This window comes from Motacilla alba, chromosome 29 (assembly GCF_015832195.1).
Source record: "Motacilla alba alba isolate MOTALB_02 chromosome 29, Motacilla_alba_V1.0_pri, whole genome shotgun sequence".
Lineage (NCBI taxonomy): Eukaryota > Metazoa > Chordata > Aves > Passeriformes > Motacillidae > Motacilla > Motacilla alba.
In genome coordinates, this window is record NC_052044.1 from 1,635,140 (window position 1) to 1,657,624 (window position 22,485).

Genomic DNA, 22,485 nt, shown 5'->3' on the forward strand with positions numbered 1-22,485 from the left:
GGTTTCAAACTCTCCCTTTTGATCAGCTCCTGCCCTGTGAGGGGCTGCAGCCTTCACCCCATCTCAGAGGGAACAAAAGTCCAGGAAATTCAAAAAGGAAAGTTAAAAAAAAAAAGGCAATGAAAATTCAGAAGGAATTTCTTCATGGCATTGGGAGGGGCTGGCCTCCTGGAGGTGTCCAGGGAATGACTGGATGCGGCACTCAGTGCTCTGGTGGGGGTGACAAGGTGGGGATCAGGCACAGCTTGGTCTCAGAGGGCTTTTCCAACCTGAATAATTCAGGGATTCTGTGTGAAATGCTGGAAGTGGCTCCTGCAGCTCCACTTGGAGCAGTCCCTGAATTCAGACACCCCTCGAGGGTGTCAGCGTTGTGGTTTTGCAGTGGTGGGAACGTCCAGGACCTGCTCAGTCATTCCAGGGGACTGGGAATGGTTCAGCTCAGAGCACAATGAGGGCACAGAGAGAGCAGCCACTCTCTTTTTACTCTTTCTTTGTTGTTCACTCCAGAAATGAATCGATGAGGAGGTGACCAGGCCCACCAGGAGAGGGTACAAGAGAACCCATGGGATTTTTGGTGTTGTTAACTAATGAAAACCAGAGCACGAGGGAAAATCAGAATTTCTGATTCCAGCAGCCGGTCCAAAGGCACGTGGCCCTGCTATCATGGCATAAACGCAAGGAAAAATTGCGGTGCTCAGATTTGATAAGATTGCAGCAGCAGCAGTTCTCACTGGCAATTAACAGAGGAGTTTCTGTATGAGGAAGGAATCTGTGGATCTCAGTTGTTCTCCAGACAAGGAGCTGATGGAGGGTAACGCCAAGAAGGCAGAAATGTCAAAACTTCAAAGGGTGATGGATCAGATGAGGGTTACAATTGAGGGAGGAGAGAAATCTCAGTGTGGAAGGAAGGAACAAGATAGAGATGCACTAGAATTCATGGTGCACTTTCAGGTGATTTGGGTATGATTCAATTCACTCTGCAGGTGCCAGAACGACAAGAAGGGAACCTTAACCCAGAGAGGGTGGAAAATAGTCAAGGAAGAATGCCAAAGGTTTCTCTTAAAACAGAGGCTGAAGATCAGAGAGAATTATATGGTGTTGGGATTGGGAAAACAGCGGAACAAGCACTTAAACGCGTTGTTTGTCAGCACCACAGAGAATGAGAAACTGCAACGGTAATTGGGCAAGATCCAACCATCCCAAGCAAAGATAATTGAGCTAATTTACATCTACAACGATGTTCTGAGCGCTGTGCTCCCAGAAGAGGCTGTAAATACATAAAGTTTTATGGCTTTTGATACTGTTCCACATGGCCCATGAGAAAGAGAAAGAAATGCTTCGGATGAAATCGCTCCAGAGCGTATCCAAGACTGCGACAAGCCCTGCACAGAGGGACAACTGTCTGTGGTTTCCTTGCAGAACAGAAGGGAAGAAGGAAAGCCTGTTTTTGGGAGCTTAAACAGTTGGATCAGGAATAGTGGAGCAGGTTCTGGGTTGGGCAGGGGAATGTTCGCTTCTCACCTCTATTGGTGGAGGCTTCTGTAGATAGCATGGAAAGGAAGGTAATTTTAAGTGCCATGAAATTAATAATTGCTCTCCCAGCCAGGGATGGAGCCTGGGTATTTCTGCAGACAGACCCTGAAAAATCCCTGCTCCCTCAAATGCTGTGTTTCTCTTGGGCCGCTGCTCTCCGGAATGGCAGCGCTCCCTCCTGGGAAGGATCTTACCTTTGCCAAAGTCCCAAACAAGAGATTACATGATGTGATTTCCTGTGCGAGCAGGACTGGCTTTAACGACCCACTGAACCTCTCGGCCTTGAAGGTTGAGGTTTGTTTTCTTGAGCTTTAGCTTGGCACCAACCCAGCAAAGCCTTTGTGTCCTAACTTATCTAAACACACGCACAAAGAACGGGGAGGATAAAAACATGCGGTGTCTTCTAGAAAGAGAAAACAAACTCTCTCTCTCCCCCCCTAATTCTGAGTCTTCCTCCATCAGCTTTCAGGAAACAAAGGGACAGAGGTGAGCTGTTGTCTCTAAACTATAATTTCTCCCCAGTGAGACCACGGCTCCCTGCTCACTCCTCTGTCAAGCGGAGCTGGAGGTGGTTATTTCTCACCCAGGCACGTCTAACAGCCTCATCCATTTTTTTTCTCCTGGCTTTTTCTCCTCTTTTTCAGCTCAGAGCACCTGAAGCTCTGAGAAGGCTGTCAGAGCCTTCCTGAGTGGTTTATTTTTAGCAGCACGAGCACGCTCCAGCCCCTGGGGAACGCCGTGAGTGGTGTAGAAACACTTGAAAATACCAAACTCCCCCTTTTCCACACAAGTGAGCTCTTAAACCTGCCCAGACTTTCTAATGGCTTCATCCAGTCCTTGCGGTCGTATTTCATTCCACGGGGTTTTATTTGATGTTTCAGCCCTGAGACGTTTCTCCCCACGTAAATGTTTATCGGGTCCCTCGACTCCCTCTCTCTGAAGCACCGAAATCCTGAAACCTCTTGCCCTGAGAGCCTTGGACGAGTCCCGTGGCACTGGGCTGGCTCTGACCCCGTGGAAGGAGAGCCCCTGATTGTTTTCCCAGCCAATCTTCCTGGGGAGCAGCTCCTGAGCCCCTCACTCTGAGGCTCTGCCGTGCGGGCAGTTCATCATTTCATCCGGAGCTGGAACTCGGCAGCCCAGCAGAATTTCCTTTGAGCTGCAGATAAGCAGATCCTGGTGATAGGGAGGCCCTGCTCAAGCTGCCCCTGGGGTTCCAGCTTTGAGAAAAGCCTCGAGGGCTGAAGGGGAAGGAAGTGTTTAATGCTATGGACATAGGAGATGAAGAGAAAAACAACACCCGGGGATGCATCAGCCTTAAAAGCATTCCCTGAGCTGCCCAGGGTGGGCATCCCAAAGCAGCCACGGAGCTGCAGCCAGGCAAACGCTTCCTAAGCCCGTGTTTGGTGAGAATTCCTCAGGAACTGGCAACAAAGAAAGAGTCAGCTCGTTGTGCAGGAAGCCGTGGAGAAAGCGGATCACATATTGAACAATCAAGTTGTCTTTGTGAACAACATGAATGATCAGATTACAGAAAGCAAATCCCTGAAGAAAAAACCAATTCCAGGCTCTTCACTGAAGGCTCAGAGCACAGCTGAGTGCTGAGACATGAAACGTGTCAGGGCACGCACAGCATCGCTTCTTAGAAATCACAGCTCCTCTCAGCATCAGCAGAATTTAACGACGCAGTCATTTCCACCTCCAGAGCAGAGGGAAATGGCACCCGGCGCTGCGCGAGTGTTATCAGGGAGATGGAGCAGGATAGCAAAGTTGTGGTCAAACCCAGCAGAAGATACTTTTGGTTAGACTGGTCCTTGAAAGAAAATCTTAGAAAAATCAATAACAAATCAAGGCCAGCAAAAATCGATAGCAAATCCAGCCCAAACAGACCAAGGACTTCTGGAGAAGGACTCCCTAATTCCAGGCAGATCCGTCTGTGCCCCAGCAGCACAAACTAATGGAGGGCAGAGAAATGTGGGCAAAAAGTTTCACCATGGCTGCAAATGCAGGGATTGGAGGAAAAAAAATGTGATCCAAGGGTCCCAGGGACACGGGAGAGAGAGACTGGGTGTGGAAAACCCTCATTTTGGGGCCACCTGCCAGAGCAGCTGATGTCTGGGCAGAGTATCCAGGAACAGACTTGGTCAGAGAGAGACAGAGCAGGACAAGGATCTGCAGCTCAGGGACTTGAATCCCAGGTCCTGCTGTGTCCTGGTGGGATGGGAACTCCTCATGGAGGGTCCCTGGTGATGGGGACGTCACCCCAGCCGAGGGGACAGAGGGACACCCACGTCCCCATCCCGGGAAAGGTGTCACAGCTCTGCCCACGCCTTCCAGGAGCTGCCTCCAGATGGTGCTCCAGCCAATTTTCTGGGATTTGAAAGGATTTGATTGTCCCACTGATGGCTTTTCTGGGCTCAGGGGTAAGGAAGGAGGGTGTGAGCCCTTGCAGGGAGCCTTCGGCTGCCTCTGCCAAGCTCTTCCTCGCTGTGAGCAGCTCCTCGTTCCCAGCTCATGCACTGGGAGCCCCCGAGGCTGGCCAGGAATGAGTCACAAACAAGGTCCCCGTAGGAAAGGAGAATTATGGATTCATAGCCTTGACCGTTCTGGGTAGGAAAGGTTTATTTGTGCAGTTTGCTTTATAAATAACCCAGCAAGCAGCAGCAGCTTTGTTTTTCATGGTCTCAGGCTCGGCGTGTGGAGGAACCTCATCCAAGCCCTGCTCTGGGCCCTGGGAGTCCTGGCCAGGGAGAGCAGAGCCTGTGTTTGTTTAATGACTCAGAATGCAAAACTCACCACGAGATAAGGCCAAGGAGCAGGGTCAGTGACTCTGGCTGTGGGGACAGCACTGAGGACCCCCCTGCTCCTGGGGGGGGTCTCACCAATTATCCTCCATCCCTTCTGAGGATCCCACGGGGCCTCCTCATGGTCCTCACTGTGCTGTATCTTGAGCGAGGAATAAAGGGTTAAAAAGAAACAGGAGCGATTTGGTGGAGAAGGGGAAGATCTGAGGTCAAAGAGCAAAATGTTCCCAGAGGAATTCATGGGGGGAACCTGTGGAGTCACCAAGAGATGACTCCAGGGAGAAACTGAAATCCTGAGAGGGAAATTAACCCTGTACAGGCGAGGTTAAGCCTGGCATTTAAAATCTGTCAGCTGGGATGATGTTGAGGCAATCCTGTTCAGCAGGGATGGGGGATCAGGGATGTTGTACCAGGAAAGTCACTGCTCGCCAGGCTGGGGGGAGGCCTGGCTTCCTGGCAGAGTCAGGCAGAGATGCCACAGCCAAGGGGAGCCACTCCCGAGTGCTGCCCCACAGAAAGCTCCTTGTGCTCCCATTCCCAGCCCTGGGAGCGGGAGAATCCCTCGTGTCCCCTGTACAGGTGGTGTGGGGACAGAGAACAGCATCAATGAGGAGCTTTTTTATCACGTGGGATTGTTTCCATCTCTCCACCACACAGAGCTATCTCCCTTTCACAGGAGCAGCTCCAGCTGCTTTTTTTATTGCAGGAGCTGAGTGCAGGAAAGGGGCAAAGACTCTTTTACACCAAGGACGATGCTGAGAAATCGGGAGGTCTGGCAGGGATGAGCCAGGGTCTGACAGGAGGCTGCAGAGCCTGCTGCTGAGCAGCTAATGAGCCTCGAAACCCTGCCAGCCTCAGGCACAGAGAACTTTGCAAAGTGAGTGGAAAAAAGGCAGGGAGTGAACAGAAAGGCCGTGCTCAGCACTTTGGGGATGTTCAGCCTCTTTCTCCCATTGCAAAGGGCCCTTCCCCAGGTGGATTTACCTTCCCTCAGCCTGATTTGCAGAGCACTCAGGATTCCAACAAATCTGTAAAACTGGATCCTTCCCTTGCCCAGCCCACTCTTCCTTCAGCCCTTATCTGCCCTTACCTGTCTCCACTAGGTCGCTTTAAAAGTCCCAGACACTTCCTTCCTTTGTTTGTCTTGGCCTGAAAGGGAAATGTCTTGTGTGTCAAAGGTTTAGTGCAGATTCCTGTCCAAGCTCTTTACTACCCCTGGCCTTGGTAAATCAAACTCCTTCTCCCTGCTGGGGATTTGCAGAGTGAATCAGATTCTCTCCCCACATTCTCCCTCTCCTGCCTGCACATGGGATTGAGATGGAGCAGCAAAACAAGGGGTTAAATCCCTCCAGGCTGCTGCAAATTCGGGATGGAAAAGAAGTTCTGGGTTTCAAATGTGTTTGCACAGAGCCAGAGTTTCTCAAGGGCTGTGCCACTGCCCAGCTCTGCTTTCTCTTGAGGAAAATCACCTGGGCTTAGAGCCCCAAAGCAGGACAGGGGGTCCTGGCCACAGGTGGGCAGGGGGCACAACCTCTGCCTGGACTCTGGGGAGGATTCTCCATGGAAAGGGTGCTCAGGCCTTGGCAGGGGCTGCCCAGGGAGGTTTGGAGTGCCCATCCCTGCAGGTGCCCAAGGAAGGCCTGGAGGTGGCACTCAGAGCTCTGGGCTGGTGACGAGGTGGGCATTGGGCTGGTGACAAGGTGGGCATTGGGCACAGCTTGGGTGGGCCCTGGGCTGGTGACAAGGTGGGCATTGGGCACAGCTTGGGTGGGCCCTGGGCTGGTGACAAGGTGGGCATTGGGGACAGCTTGGGTGGGCCCTGGGCTGGTGACAAGGTGGGCATTGGGGTGGTGACAAGGTGGGCATTGGGGTGGTGACAAGGTGGGCATTAGGCACAGCTTGGGTGGGCTCTGGGCTGGTGACAAGGTGGGCATTGGGCACAGCTTGGGTGGGCTCTGGCTGGTGACAAGGTGGGCATTGGGGACAGCTTGGGTGGGCTCTGGCTGGTGACAAGGTGGGCATTGGGGTGGTGACAAGGTGGGCATTGGGGACAGCTTGGGTGGGCCCTGGGCTGGTGACAAGGTGGGCATTGGGCACAGCTTGGGTGGGCTCTGGCTGGTGACAAGGTGGGCATTGGGCACAGCTTGGACTCGATGATCCCTCAGAGCTTTTCCAGCCTCAGGGATTCTGGAATTCTGTGACTCAGCGCTCTTTCCCCAGGGCACACGGAAGGACACTGACAGTCCCTGTCACCCTGGAAGAATGAAAACCATGGTGAGCCTGAGACAGTTGCACAGAGGGAATCTGATCTCCCGCTGCCATGGCAGACCTTTGCTCGTGCTTGGCTGAGAATCAAACGAGGACCTGTCCCTGGGAGGAGCTTTGGAGGCAGCAGGTGCAGAACCAGAGCGTGGGGCTGAGCCCGGCGCTGCCAGGGAGGGCTGGGCTGGGTCACCACAAGCCGACCACGCAGGAGGTGCTTCAGTTGGGAGCCCCTTCCTTTGCAGATGAGCACCTTGATGTCAGCTCCCCTGCGCTCCTGTGCGGTCGCTCGCACCTGACTGCGGCGGGGCCGGGGCCGGCAGCTGCTGAAACCACAGCCCTGGGGAAGCCAGCTCCCTGAGCCTCGCTGAGAGCAGCCCGTGCTGCAGCAAAACAAACCCAGCCAGGCCCTTCTCACCCCAAAGCCATGGGCAAACAGGAAACACCGGCAAGGGTGGGAGGGCAAGGGTGCAGGCTCCAGGAATGGACGCCAGGCCCCACCTGTGAGTGATTTCCAGGCCAGCACTCGGGTTTACCTGGCCAGCTGATGCACTGGCATCCCCAGCCAAAGCAGGGCATGAGCTGGGCACTGGCATTGCCTCCCCTGAGCTCTGCCTCCAGAGGAAACGTTAAACTGCTGCAGCACCTGCCCCAGCTCAGGTGCCAGCCCCGCCGTTAGAGCCACCAGGAACACTGGGGAAGAGCCAAGAGATGGGCTCAGCCCTGGGTTCCTCCATGCCAGGGCCACTCTGCCTGGGACCAGGGCTTCAGAGTAAGTCACGTTCCCTCTCCTCCTCCACAATGCTCCTTCCAGCTCTGAGCTCCTCCAGGAACACGGAATAAATCAGAACCCCAGAATGGTTTGGGTTGGAGGGGACTTCAAGCCCATCTCGTTCCATGTCCCTGCCATGGACAGGGACAACCCCACCTCGCCTGGGTTACCCCTCTTTGACAGCTCCACAACGAACCAGGACGAGGAAGAGCAGCCTCTGTGTCAGGATCTGTGCCTGGAGGGGGCAGGAAGAGGACACTGATCTCAGCAAGGCCCCTCCGTGTTTCTCCACCTCTGTTTTTCCATCCTGGTCGTGCCCTGCACTCCCTTAGCACATGAGAAAGCTCCGAGTGTTTCACCACCCCTGCTCAAAGCTTTCCATTGCTGAAACTCCCAGGAGCAGCCCTGGAGCTCCCTTGGTTCAGCACCTGCCTGCTGGTGACATTTAATCCATCTGTGGTGATTTGGGACTGTCACAAAGGCACAGCAGGACCTTGTTGATGGCAAAGCGAGAGCAAACAGCCACGTCTGTGCCTGCTCCTGCTGAGCCCAGCCCGAGATGCTCCTGGCCCTGGCACTGGCAGGCTGTGACAGGAGCCAAGAGCCACCACGGGACACGGGGGGGATGATGGATTACAAAAGTGGCCGGGGAATTTCTCATACATTTCCTGCAAGGTTTGAAGTCAGTCCTCCCTGTATGACACCTCATCCCTCCTCTTCACAGCTGCTTCTCATTTTCCAAGCGTAGTCTTCCTGTTCTGTTAGCTTTCTATTTATTTATTTAATTTTAAATCATTTTTTGGGAAGGTGGGGGGGCTGTGTTTAACAGCTGCACAAAATTCCCCCCTGGCCATGCCTGCACCCATCACTAAATATAGCCTCAGACAGGCCAAACAAATGAGCAGGGCTGGGGTTAATAATCATAAAATGGAGTTCAGCTGTCTCTGAACTGTGATTTACTGGGACCCAGGCCAGGCGCGATCCTCCTCACGCCCTCGCTGCGGAGCCGTCCACAGGGAGCAGCCCCTCCAAAAGAGGAGAAATGATTGGAAATGCCTTTTCTGCAGCTGGAACTTGAGAGGGGAAATGGCTCAAGCAGATTTGCTGGTGGGTGAGGTCTCCAGGGCGGTGCTGGGCTGGATGCTGGTGATGCCTCCTCCATGCTGAGAAGCTCAGAGCTGGGAGAACAGAACAGGTGACTTCAGCCTGGCTGTGCTCCCCTCTGGGGCTCCTGGATGAACAGTGGGGACATCCCTGAACCAGGAATACGTGCTGGGGTTCTCCAGTCAATGAGTGCATCCCTCAGGGAAGGTCTCTGGGGTCAGAGGTGCGAGGGGCACGGACGTCTCATATCCAAAACCTTCTTGGTGTTTGTCACATGGACACGGAGCCCTTTTCTGAGCTGGGGCACCCTGAGAGTCCCCTGGGGCTCCATAACTCTGTTCCCTGCTCAATCCCAACATTGGTGTGCAGCACCTGCAGAGCTCAAATTGTGCCCTAATTCCCAAGCAAGAGGCTGGGCCAGGCTGCTGCCTCCAGAGCCTCACACAGGGGCACAGGGCAGGGCTCTCCTGGGGGTCTGGGCATCCCAGTTCTGCCCCTTGGGTGCCCTGAGCATCCTCCCCGCAGTGGCTGGCAGGAGGCCACGGTGCCACACGTGTGGCACTGCCACCTTTGCCCCAGACATGCAGAGGGCCTGGGTCTCTCCCAAGTGACCTCCCGGGTCCTCGGGGGTATTTTTAGCCGCCGTTTCTCCCAGCCATAACTCTTCTCCTCCTGCAGAAACAAAACTGCTCCTTCCCTGCCTTCTATGGAGAGATGTGGCTGCAGGCAGCTCCCCTTCCCTGCCTCGGGCAGCTGCTGCCCACGCTGCTGCTCCTGCAGCCTCTCAGGCTGCTCTGCTTTGTGTCTGAGGGCACTGCTGGCAGCTCCCCGGGCAGGGAGGGGATCTCAGGGGTGTGGGAGCAGGGTTGTGGCTGCTGGAGCCGAGACTGGGATGGGTCTGACCAGGCTCAGCACCCTGGGACCCAGCAGCACAGCTTGGTCCCTGTGCCTGGACTGGGAGGGAGGAGGTCCTGAAGGAGATACGGGCACGGGGTTTTCAGCAAAGCTCAAACTGTTACCTAAAGGTTTTCCAAAATCCATCTGCACCTTTATGCTCTGAACACCATCTGGGACCTGCTGTGGCCTCGTTGGAGGCAGAAACAGCAGCCTGGATCTTCCACCTGCTCATCACAGAACGGGTTGTGTTGGAAGGGACCTGAAGGCCCATCCAGTCCCACCCCCTGCCACGGGCAGGGACACCTCCCACCTTCCCAGGTGAGCTCTCCTGGTCCTTTCACCTTTGAAACACATAGATTTTCATCTTTTACCCTCTTTCTTCCTCTTGGGAGACTTTGGTCAGTCATCTCAATTAGCCAGGATTGCCTCACTTCCTCAGGTCGGGAAATGTCTCTTTGTTGAGGGGGCAGTGTCCCTTATCTCCTCCTGGCCTTTGAGCAGCTCCGCTTTTGGCAGCTCCTGCCTCTCCTTACACCTGACATGCAAATGATGCAAAGGTCCAACTAGGCAAAAGTTTGTAGCTCATTACAGGGGCTGGCTCAGCCCTGGAGAGGAGTGACCCTGGCCTGGGCACTCAGTCCAGCGTGGCTGGTGGCCAAACTCCCTCCTCAGCACCTCTCGCCCATGGCCATTGCCTTTCCCCTCAGATCTTTCCCCGCGATCTTTATTTTATCTTTTTTTCCCTCCTGTTTCAGAATACCAGGTTCTTTTATCTGAGAACGGTGTCATAAAAATGCCACGAACAGTTTTTTTTTTCACCCGTGGGACTTCTGCAGGGCTGGCATCACTTGGCTTTTAGAGGGAGAAGGATGGCCACAGTCCTCCTTTTCCACTGCCTTTGGCATGAAAGGATAATTAGTGCTCGGGCTGGAATTGTCAGGACAGGTTGACCGTGATTCTCCAGCCCAGGAGCGGGGCAGGGAGCCCAGCTCCTCTCCCGGGACAGTTTCTGTGCTCTCTGCACAAAGCAGGGCAGCCTCAGCGGATGAGGTGGAGTCTGTCCCTCTGGAAGGCTCCCGGGAGGATCCTCCTGGCTCCTGGAGGTTTTCCTTCCCTCGGACAGAGGTGAAACCTGCACCAGCCCCACGCGAGGCCAGCTGCTGTTGTTGGACAGGGCTGGGCGAGGCAGGAAGAGCATCCCTGTCTCCTCCTGGAGCTGAACCCTGAAGGTCCCTCAGCCAGGTGAAGGCTGCACCCTTGGAAAGGTTTTGGGGGTGGGAATTCCAGGTGGAAGGAGCCACCTCCTGGAAGGACTCAGGCTTGCAAGCACAGCAGGAGTCTTGGTTTCCTCCCCTCTCTCCTGCTTTCCTTCTTGCACTCATCATCCTCACGAGCTCTTCCAGGTTGTGCCCCCACCGTGAGAGCAAAGCTCAGAGCTGTGGCCCCAACTCCCGTCAGATCCAGCAGATGCTGCTGTGTCCCTGTCCCTCAGCATTTCAGGTCCAGCCCATGCTGCTGTGTCCCTGTCCCTCAGCATTTCAGGTCCAGCCCATGCTGCTGTGTCCCCGTCCCTCAGCATTTCAGATGCTGCTGTGTCCCTGTCCCTCAGCATTTCAGACCCTGCAGATGCTGCTGTGTCCCTGTCCCTCAGCATTTCAGACCCTGCAGATGCTGCTGTGTCCCTGTCCCTCAGCATTTCAGATGCTGCTGTGTCCCCGTCCCTCAGCGTTTCAGATGCTGCTGTGTCCCTGTCCCTCAGCGTTTCAGACCCTGCAGATGCTGCTGTGTCCCTGTCCCTCAGCATTTCTGCACACCCAGAGCAGATGCTGCTGGACGAAGCTGGGCAGAGATTTTGCTGTCTTGGGTGGAAGTTCCCATCTCAGGCCGAACCCCAGGACTGTCAGATGAGGAAACAGCCCTTTTCCGACCCCCAAATCCCAAAGTTCCTGTCCGGGAAGTTGTGTTTCAGGAGCTGAGGTCTGTCCCTGGCCGTGCCTGGGATGGGGCTTGGAGCAACCTGATTCACTGGCAGGTGTCCCTGCCCAGGGCAGGGGTGGAACGAGCTGAGCTTTAAGGCCCCTTCCAACCCAAACCATGGCAGGATTTTGTGTCTGTAGGGTTTTATTTCTCTCGTTTCCCACCTGCTCTCTCAGGCTGCCCCGTTTCCCTTCGTTTCTCCCCAACACCACAGTTTCCCTTCCCGCTGGGACCGGGAGCGCTGGGTTACAGCCGCCGCCATCGGGTGTCAGCGCTGCTCAGCCGCTTAACCCTCTCCGGGACGGGAAAAACAAAAGCAAGAAGACGAAGAGCCGAATTCTGTGCCGGTGACACTTTCTCCCGGCCAACAAACAAAAGTTTTACGAGCTGAGCCCTCTGGATGCTGCATTCCAGCTTGGTAACATTTCGGTAACACATTGCAAACGTTTGACTCATAGAAACTTGGACGGCTGCAGCCGGGGGAGGGGGAAGAGCGTCACATTCCCATTCCCGGGCAGGGTTTGGTTGTCGGATTTTTTTTTTTTTTTTAAAGAACTGAAACATCTCTCTGTTTAATAAAAAAAAAAAAAAAATTAAAAAAAGTGTTTGAGCCTGACGATTTCCACCGGCGCTCTCATTGTGCTCGTAGTGAGGGGCTGGGGGGGAGGGCTCTGCTGCCAAGGGAGGGACCCGGGGCAGCTGAACTCGCTTTTCTTCTGCAAGTTTTTTCTTTCTTTTTTCTTTTTTTTTTTTTTTCTCTCCCTCTGTGTTCCCAGGGCAGGGTTGGCTTTCTAGGTTTGATAAAGCATTTCCTTCCATTGTCATTCTATACGGCCTCTGGGCCCTGCGCTCAGTCCCTCCCCTTCGCCGTCCCCTCTCTTTCTCTCTCTCTCTCTTCCTGAACTTTAGTGAATCTTGAGATATAAAGAAAGCAGCTGCCTCCCTTGAGCACAGCTTGAACAATGAGACCTCCTCTCCAAGGGCTTTAATTCCTCTGGATGCAAGGACAAAGCCAGGGTGAGTAGCCTGCTGCTGGCTCTGCCGGTCCCCGCACCGTCCGTCCCCGCAGCGCCGGCTGCTCTCGCTGGCCCCGGCTCCGGAGGGATCAGGTAGCACAGGAGCAGAAGCTGCGAGTGTAAAACCCCCCAAAGCCAGCCGGTACCCCCCGGGGAAGCGCTGGCGCTGTCCCCCTGGATGCTGTTTCCAGCAGACTCGCGCCGGAGAGGCTTTGCCAGCCGGCCGCGTCCCTGGCTTTGGGTCACCGCGGGCTCCCCGCCGTGCGAGACCGGGCAAAACCTGGCTCTGGGCAAGGTGGGAGGAATCCCGACCTCAAAGGCAAAGAAAAACAAACATGATGCAATCAGGCGTGACTGAGCCGGGCTGCGGGAGGAAGATCTGCCCCGCTCGCTGCTCCGGGGCTGCGCACGCCGGGGATGCTGGACTGGGGTTTGGGGAGACGCCTCGGGCGGGTTCTGGGGGTGCAGAAGGAGGGCAGGGGCGCGGCGTGTGCCGTGGGGTCTGCCTTTGCCCCGGGGATCTGCTCGGATCATCCCAAGCAGGAGGCGAAATCCGGCACGGCTGGGCAGGAGCCTGGCGCGTGTTGGTTTAGGGGATTCGGGGCAGGTGATGGAGCTGCTGCTGGATCTGGATGGGCATCTCCCGGGACGGGATCCCACCCTTTACCCTCCCAGGAAACTGGAACTGGTTCCCACGGGGGCCTGTGGCGTGCTGGTGGATCACGCAGCCCGGGTGGGATGAGCCCCGGGCTGAAGAGGGAATTTCGTGCAGCCAAACACAGCCCAGATGTTGTTATCTGCTGCCCCCCGCCGCCCCTGAGCTTCTCCTCTTCATCCCGTGTGTCTCCAGAGTCTGCTGGCTGGGATAAAACATGATTCACAGGATCCTGGGCCTCGTAAACAGGGAATGATCAAACGAGGCATAAAAGAACATTTTTATTGCTCGTTAGGGCTTCACTAAGACCGTCTGGGGCTCTGTGTTGGTTCAGGTAGCTGCTGGAGCACAGCATGTTCTTGTAGTACAAATGTAAAAATTCTCCCGTGTTCTGCAGCACAAAACTGCTCAAAACACTGCTGGAAGTTCTTTAGGGGACATGCAGAGCTCATGGTTGGTGCAAAGACCTTAGAGAGCCTGTGCAGACTGTCGTGGGGCAACTCAGAGTGGGTTTGATAGAGTTTTAAGTTTTTCATTCCATAAAATCCCATTTCTGGTCTAACTGGGGGCAGTTCCTTCTGCCCCAGGGCAGCTGTGTGTGTTTGCGTCACTTGTTCTTGGTCTCTGCTGAATCCAGCAATTTTGGGCAGCTCTCTGGTTTCTCTGACAATGGACGAGGTGTTGTGGGATTCCAGGTGAGCGCGGCAGGTTGACCTTAAATCCCATGCACTGAAGCTGAAGGACGTGGGTAAAATGGGGCTTTAAAGTAGCAGAATGGGGTGGGTGAAATGAGCACGTCCAGGTTTGTCACTGAGCAGAGCTCAGGTCCGTGGCTGGAGGAACCCTCCGAAACCATTGTGCTCCTGCTGGGACGGGCATTTCTCCAGCAGGACCTGTGTTAATATAAATGCAGATGGAACCTTCAGATTTAACAGAGCTTTTCAGAGGCAGAATTCCCCTCTCTCGCTTTTCAGGAGGCACCAAGAACTTCACCCCCACTGAAAGTCCCCCCAGCTCTGTGGCCCGGTCCCCTCCCGGCAGCCTCCCCAAAGGGAGCCCATCCGAGCTCCTGGCGCTCGCGCAATGAGGAAACGGGGCAGCGTTTCCATGTTAGCAATCAACTTGCCAGGGATGTTGCATGGATTTTCCAGCGAGGGGTGGAACAGCATCAGCCACGCTCGGATCCACCAGGCCGGGGCTGAGGTGCTGCAGAAGAAGGAGCAGGCGTGGTTTGGGAAGCCTCAGATGAGCGTTCAGAGGGCAAACACCCACAGCAGCTCTGGGTTCAAACCCTGTCCTGGTTCTTGGACCTCAGTGCTGTTCTTGCTGGGCTTCCCATCCCTGGGAACACTCGGGGTCCCACCTGGGGGAGCTTCTTGGCCTCTTGAAGGACTGCAGGGATTTTGTCACTCACTGCCCTGGCCTTTCTGCCGCATTCCCGTGGTGAAGCTGAGCTTGGGGTTGTCCCATGCGGGTGGAAATGGCCCCTGGAGTGGGGCTGAGGTGATGGGAGGTGTCTGAGCACCCTCATGGTGCACAGGGACAGGAGGCCACAGCACGCCTGGGAGCCTTTTCTGACCTAAATCATTCCATGACCTTATTTCCATCTGCCCCTCGGTCTGTCTCTTCTGGACAGACACAGCTTTGTGTTTGCATCATCAGGACGATGCACTTTAAATAAATATTAATTAGGCTTGGCTAATTCATCAGGAAGTTTACTTTCAAAGCAAATGAAAGCAGCGAGCAGCCATAGAGCCAGGAAACAGGTAAGGTTATTTATTGCCTGAACAAACCAGGCGGGTAAGGCAACAAAAAATCAACTCTGAGCTCAGCCTTTAGTGGTGGCTGCACCTGATGGTTCTCAGATCACCAGCAAACTGCGAAATAATGAGGTTTTGTGTGGTGGCCACACAGAAAGACCCTTGTGGCCACACGCATTCCCCCATCCTTGGAATTGGCTGTCCAGGACATGGCGGGGCCGTCGGTGACTCTGGAATAGTTATTCCCTCAGTCTGGAGCTGGATCTGCTTTGCTGTTGTTTTGGCATCTTGCAAACGCAAAACTCGGGGGAGGAGAATTCCTCGTGCCTGCAGAACCCATCCTGGTACAAACCTACAGCAGAGCCAGGTGGGATTCGAGGGGCTGCCCTTGCACCCCCGGAGTGAGGGGGCAGCAGGAGGAGATGGAGCCTCGGGGGTCGCCAGGCGCTGCTTGGGGGATGGAGAGATGCAAGCACAGTCCCAGGACAACCTTGTCTTTCTTTCTGTGCTCACTTCCACGCTGGGAGGGCAGCTTTTCCAGCCAGGCCAGATTTGGAAAAGCCCCAGAGCACTGGACACGAGGGGAATGAGCAGCGCTGGGGCTCTGGGGCTCGGCCCGGGGGACCCCGGGATGGATGGAGGGACGGATGGTCCATGGACCCGTGGATGGATGTGTGGATGGACATGGGGATGGAGGTACGGATTGACGGACGGACAGACGGACGTGCTCCTTCCCCAGCCCCCAGCGTGGGACCCCCTTCCCCATCTCTGGAGGGGCATCCCCGCCTGGAGGTGCCACGTCCCTCCCGCTGCTCAGGGGGCGCAGGGCCTTCTCAAGGTTACAAACCTCTCATTTTTGGACGCGTTTCCCTGCGGCTGGAGCCGGCCCAGGCTGGAGCTGTTGAAGTTTTCGGTCCTTTGTTTGTTTAATTGAAGTGCTGTTTGTTTTTGATCACGGGCATGAGATAGGCGCTTCCTCTGCAGGCAGGAAGCAGTGATTTCCTGTTCTGTCCCCGGCCAACTCTCACTGCGCAGGAAACCTCGCTCTGCTGAGTGGCCACTTTTCGTGCAACATTTTTGGAAGGTTTTACGTGGTGTTGTTTTGGTTTTTTTCTCTCTTTTCTTTCTTTTCTTCCCCCCTTTCCCCTGTGAGCGGCGCTGGTGGTGTCGGGTCCCCGTGGGAAGGACGTGTGGAGGGCCCGGAGTCAGCACTCAGCGGGCTGGGGGTGCTGTCTGATGAAAATGGGTCCATTCGGCCTCAGATCTTTTGGTTCTGTTGGGAAGCTGGTTGGTTCACCTCGAGGTGAACCTTTTTTGTTGCGTTTCCTGGGGGGAGCGCTGCCCAGGAAGGTGTGCCTGTCCCGGGTCATTCAAACCACTCTCCTGATGTCACATGGAGACTCGGGGCAGGACAAGGAGTTGAACCACACCGGGGTCACCCCTGCCAGCTTTACCCGCTTGTGTCCTTGCCGTGCTGGAGGACCTTTAGGCACAATTGGGGCTGTTCAGCCCGGAAAAGAGATGATTTGGGGCGACCTCATTGTGGCCTGCCAGTCCCTGAGGGAGCTGCAGGAGAGATGGAGAGGGACCTGGAGTGCAGGACAAGGGGCAGCGGCTTTCAACTGCCAGAGGGCAGGGCTAGAGGGGATTTTGGGAAGGAATTCCTCCCCGTGAGGGCTGCTAAAGCCCTGGCACAGGTTGCCCTGGCACAGGTTGCCCTGCCCCATCCCTGGGAGCGTTCACAGCCAGGTTGGACAGGGCTTGGAGCAACCTGGGGTGATGGGAGGTGTCCCTGCCATGGCAGGGGTGGAGCGGGATGGTTTTGAAGGTCCCTTCCACCCACATGCCCAGGTCAGTCCCACAAACCATCAGAGAGGAGTCAGGGCCGGGGTTTGAGCCGAGGTCCCACACCTGTGGAGGTGTTCCCGGGGTGGAAAAGGGACACTCAGGTTTTCCCGTGGAATCCCGAGGAGGCGGAGCCGCGGCTCCTTGGCAGCTCCCAGCGCTCGGGGATGTTGTTACTCAGCCTGTTTATCCTCCAGCAGCAAACCCAGACAGGCTCTCACTCAGACCCTGCCCAGAGGTGAAGCACCGCAGTATCAGATGGCTCCAGCCACAGGAAGCCCGGACAGACAGACAGACACTGCGGCACGAGAGCCGCGGGAGCCCCAGGGCAGCAGATGTGACCACGAGCAGAAAGAACTTCTCTGCCCGAGGTTTTCATTATCTGGCTGCTGTAAAGGGGCTCCCCTGTGGGGAGGGGGTTTGTAGGGGGAAGAAGCAGCGGCTGCAGGAACAAAGCAGGGAGGGGAAGGGCCGGGGAAGGGGGAGCAGAGCTGCTCGCAGCCCCCAAATCCTGCAATGCCCCACGCGGGGAGGGGAGGGGATGGTGAGGAGGGGACTGTCAGGAGAGGAGACGGTCAGGGGGTTTTGCAGAGTTGTGCAAGAGCAGCTGGCTGGGCCCTTTTGGCTGCAGGAGGATGAAAGGGCTGGGGATGCTCAGAGGGAGGGCTGGGAGCTGCAGCAGGAGGGAGAGGGCAGGACGCTCCCGGCCGCAGCTGCTCCAGCCCCGCAGCGGTTGGGCCGCGATTTGTGCTCGGAGCCATCCAAGGAAAGCTTTGCTCGGGCTGCTCTGGTGCGGCCCCAGCCGTGTGCGAGCGTGTCCCCCGTCAGCTCAGCCCCCTCTGCTGCCCCATTCCTGGAGAGCTCCGCGCTCCCAAGGCCCCTCCGGGTCGCTGCAGCCGCTGACATCACCGCCGGTTGCCATGGAAAAGCCAGGTTGTCCAAAACACGACCCCTTGGCCTCATCCCATGCGCGTCAGGAAATGAAGGTTTTATGGCCCATCTCTGCAGCGGAGCAGAAAGAGCCGGGGCAGGAACCGCAGCCCCGGCACCGGCAGAGCCCCCCGGTCACGGCTGCTGGCCCGGGGCTCCCTGCGGGGCGCACGGGACCCGCTGCCTGGGGTTCCAGCCGGGTTTGTGCCTCCCGAGCTGTCTCTGGTCTCTGAGCTTGCTGCAGGGGGCTGGAACACCCCCAGGAGAGGCAACCTCCTCCTTTGAATTCCTCCCTGGGAGGGTGGGCAGGGCCTGGCACAGGTGCCAGGGAAGCTGTGGGTGCCTCTGGATCCCTGGCAGTGCCCAAGGCCAGGCTGGGCAGGGCTTGGAGCAGCCTGGGGTGGTGGAAGGTGTCCCTGCCCATGGCAATCGGAGCTTTGGGGTCCCTTCCACCCCAACCCATGCTGTGATTTTTTTGCATGTTGGGGAGAGGCAGAGAATCTGTGTGAGGAGCAGAGCAGAGGCAGAAACTGGGAGGAAGGGTCCCAGGGGCTCCTGCTGGAGCAGCAGGAGAACCAAACTCTGCTCACACCTGAGCTAGGGCTCGCGCTGCCTTTGGGGGGACTGTGACATGCAGGGAGAATCCAAAAGCATTTGGGAGTCCTGGCACAGAGATTTTCCTAAAGCTGTCCCAGCAGTGATGGAACCTCACAGCCCTTGGTGTGGGGGCTGTGGGAAGGGAACCTCAGGTGTGGTCCCGTGGCAGGGATGGGACGCTGCTGCTCCAGGCGGCCTTGGTTTGGCCAGGCTCAGGTTTGGGGGATGTGCTGGGAAATGAGAATTTGGAGCTCGGCTTTGCACACCCTGTGTGGGGCACGGGGGGTGCTGGGTGCCTGCAGGGCTTGTTCCGGCCTCACTTGGGCTGAAATTTGGCAGTGCCACGGCTGGATCACCCCGGCGAGGGGCACCAGGAGCCAGCTCGGGCTCCAGAGCGGGGCTGGCAGTGCCACCCCCCTGTCCCCGCGGTGCCAACCGGCCCTCGCCCCGCTGCAGCCTCCCCCCCGTGCAGTGGGTGTTTTGGGGTTAAAAATAGACTCCAGATTTCGGTTGGTAAAGGCGGAGGCAGGGAGCAGGAGCTGTTTATCAGTGCCAGGGTTTCCCCTGAGACACTGAAATGACTCAGATAAGAGATGGGCACAATGTGCACGTTCCCCCTGAGCTGGTGCCAGGGCTGCTGCTCCCTCCTGGGAGCTTTGGAGGGGTCCTGGATGTCACAGTGCCTTGGATGTGCTGAGGTGTCCTGGATGTCACAGTCCCTGAGGACGTGCTGAGGTGTCCTGGATGTCACAGTCCCTGAGGACGTGCTGAGGTGTCCTGGATGTCACAGTGCCTTGGATGTGCTGAGGTGTCCTGGATGTCACAGTCCCTGTGCACGTGCTGAGGTGTCCTGGATGTCACAGTGCCTGTGGATGTGCTGAGGTGTCCTGGATGTCACAGTGCCTGTGGATGTGCTGAGGTGTCCTGGATGTCACAGTCCCTGAGGATGTGCTGAGGTGTCCTGGATGTCACAGTCCCTGTGGATGCTCCATGGAACTCTTGTCCCTGCCAGGCCTGGATGCTCTGCAGCACGCTCCCCTCAGCCCCTTTTGGAAGTGCTGCTCTCTGCTGTTGATCCCGTCCCAGCCACAGAACCATGGAAAGGTTTGGGTTGCAAGGGGCCTTAAAGCTCATGCTGTCCCACCTCCTGCCATGGGCAGGGACCATCCCAGGTCTTGGATCTTCCCTTCCACCATCCCAGATTGCTCCGAGCCCTGTCCAGCCTGGGCTGGAGCTTTCTGAGGCTCTGCAGCCCTTCTCCTATGGCGTCAGCAGGTTCAAAAGCAGCAGCTGGGGCCTGAACCAGCCAGATCAGAATCAGAATCAGCCAAACGTCATTTTGGGGTGGCACAGGCACTGCTGGGCCCTGCAGGGTTTATTCTCTAACTGCCAATACATCTCTTAAACCAAGTTAGCCCTCCAGCTAGTCCCTACACAACTTTACAGTTTAACCTAATGTTATCTCATCATTTCAAGCATTTTTCAGAGAGCCAAGAAAGTTATTTAAGCTTCATTGAAAGCCTTCTCCAAGGAGGAGGAGGAGGAAGGGAGCTGCAGGGCGTGGGCAGCGTCCCCTGGGCAGCATCCTGAGCACCCCAGGTGGGTCAGTGGCCCGGGCAGGGCAGGGCTGTGGGGCTGGGTGCTGCCAGCTCGCCCCGGGTGCTGTTCCAGGGGTGCTGAGCCCCTGTCCCCCGCGCAGCGGCAGCGGCAGCAGTTTCCTGTTTGACTCACACCTGACACAGGCCGGGGCCTCTCGCGCTGGGGAGCGACTGAATGGGGCTGTTTACAATTAGAGAACCTGGGATTCCCAGAAAGAGGCTCAGACCGGACGTCCTGAAGCGAAATACCCCGGGCGTCACCAGCTAAAAATAACCGCGGCGCAGCGGCCACCGAACGCGGCCGCGGCCGCTCGGACCCCGTGGCACAGCACCAAAGCCCAGCTTTCCATCCCCCCCAGGCTGTCCTTGGCATGACTTGGTGCTCCCCGTGCCGGTGGATGCCCCTGGCAGGGATTGCTCTTGGTTTCTGGCTCATTTGTGGGAGGGGGGGGAGTGAGGCAAGGGTTAAAATGTGAATAATCCAAGTTTCAGCCAGAAGGGGCTGATGGGAAGCAGTTGAGCTCATGAAGGGCTGGGGGTGGGTGGGAAGGGAGGCAGGAGCAGCTGCTCAGGGACAGGGACTTTGCTGGGCAGGCTGGAGCTGGTGGCCGGGGTGGTCAGGGGTGGTCAGGGCCAGCTCCAGGGAGGCTGAAATTTTCCAGGACCTGAGTCAGAGCTGGGGAAGGCGCTAAAGGCAGAGAATCCTAGAACCACAGGATGGTTTGGGCTGGGAGGAACCTTAAAGCTCATCCAGTGCCACCCCTGCCATGGCAGGGACACCGTTCCCTGTCCCAGGCTGCTCCAAGCCCTGTCCAGCCTGGCCTGGGACACTTCAGAAATGGAGCAGCCACAGCTTCTCTGTGCCAGGGCCCTGCCACTCTCACATGGAGGAATTTCTTTCAAATGCCTTTCAAATATTTCAGTTTGGTCCCTGGTGCTTGCTGCGGGGCTCAGAAAGGGACCCAGCTCAGCCTGAGCTGAGCTTTGCTGTCACCCCAGCCCAGAGCTGGGCCCTGCTGCCTTTGTGCCTCTCCCCAGTTCCCGTGGGCTGGAGTAAGAGACAAAAGATGGGTGAGAGCAGAAGGGCACAGAAAGAATCCTCCAGAGGCAGCCCTGCAGCCCAGTGACCCCTTCCTGACAGAGATTTCGGAAGGCAGAGCTCCCGTTGAGGCACTTATGCAATAGGTTGTTACCAGAGGAAGTTTCTCTTTAACCCCAGGCAGTTGGTGGTTGATTTATGTCCTGCAGCTTTAGATTTTCTAGGTTGCAGTGGTGTTGCATAAGAAGATAATTTGACCCCGCATTTCTTAAAGCCTTTTTTTTTTTTTTTTCTGGGGATTGTCTCTTTCATCTCCTCTCATGTACCTGGAGATGTAAAATGAAGGACAGCAGCTTGTTTTAAATCCCTGAGTTTTCTCAGAGGTGGGGTTGGGCTTGGGTCTTCCTTCACGCCAGGACTGGACACTTTTCCTTGTGAGTTTTGTGCCCAGAGTAAGAGCAGCTCCATCACCGTCTGTGCCTTTAATTTCTCCTGCTCTCTTCATGCACCAGGCTGCTTCTGCTCCTAGGCACTAAACACAACAGTGGGGAATACTCCAGAATGGGATGCAGGGACGGACTGCAGGGACAATTTGGAACCGTCTCAGCTGGTGCAGAGATCAGCCCTGGGCCCCGTCCAGTGCAGGCCTTTCCTGGGGAAGAGCTGGCCCCGAGTGGGAGCGAATTCATCTCGTGGCAGGGGAGACAGACACACGGCTCTCGTGCCTCAGGGCAGCTTCCCTTGGGCTCTCTCCTGATTTGCCATTTGCCTTTAACCTAAACTAAAAGTCATTTAGACTGAAAGCCCACGTTAGTGTTTGTGAACAGAAGGGCAATTACAGGGAGAAAACCAATTTCCCCATCCTCTGAACCACGGGGTCCTGCCAGCAGAAGGACCAGCCCAGGTTCTCCTCCTCCAGCAAGGAGAGCTGGGACAATTCCTGCTCTTTTCCAGCCTCCCCTGGTGGAAACCCTTTGCACTCACCCTGGCAGAACTGGGGGGACGGTGACCCCTTTCTCCTTCCTTGTCTCAGGAATCTGAGCCGTTCCCGCTCCGGGTGGTGTCTGTGGGAAATCTGAGCTGAACTTCTCGAACTGAGGGATTTTTCCCATCCTGGGTGAGTGTGGGTGGCTCCGAGGCTGCTCCAATTTTAGCCTCCACACACCACCCAGATGTTAAACCGGGCATCTTCTGCATCTGTTCCCGGGATATTCATTGTCCGGGAATCCCCGGGTGGCCGATTGTGCCAGCGGGAGCTTTCATGGAAACAGCCCATTTTTTTTTTTTCCGTGGCAGCTCCAAGTGTTTGCAAAAAGCTGGTAGAGCCCCAGGAGCTTCTGGCAGCTTCATTTTATTTTGAAACCAGTCAGTCCCCAGCTGGGGGTGAGAGTAAAACGAAAGGATGCGAGATGAAGGCGCCGGTGCAGCGAGCGAGGGCAGCCCGCGCCGGGGCCCGTCATTCTGAAACCAGGCATGGAAACTGTGCCGAGGAGAAAAGCTCGAGAGCAGGGCTCGGGCTCCTCGCCACACGCACCCCGAGCACGCCGGAGAGTGCCTCTGCCTGGGGACAGTCACGTGTGGCCACGGGAGAGCCACGGGAGCCTCGAGGGCAGCGGCCCATGAGCGGCGACAACAAAGGTACCGAGAATGACCTGACCTGTCCTGCCCAGCTCCCCTCGTCCAACCTCCCTCTTGT

The 22,485-nt window shown here is 56.4% G+C and overlaps 1 protein-coding gene across 5 annotated transcripts in view; it reads left to right on the plus strand.

The window, feature by feature from the left end:
* Positions 1–12,056: 12,056 nt before the first annotated feature.
* The window catches only part of HDAC7 (histone deacetylase 7), a 61,853-nt gene continuing 51,424 nt past the window's right edge, over positions 12,057–22,485 (plus strand). For 2 of the 5 annotated variants that reach the window (XR_005259857.1, XM_038164253.1), the window contains exon 1: positions 20,413–22,427. Coding sequence is in view for 3 of the 5 variants with exons in the window: in XM_038164253.1 (XP_038020181.1) it covers positions 21,962–22,427 (466 nt within the window). In the remaining 2 variants the exon portion in view is untranslated. Of the gene's footprint in view, positions 12,367–20,397; positions 22,428–22,485 lie in introns of those variants that run through there. The other 3 variants (XM_038164256.1, XR_005259858.1, XM_038164254.1) reach the window with 3 other exon arrangements.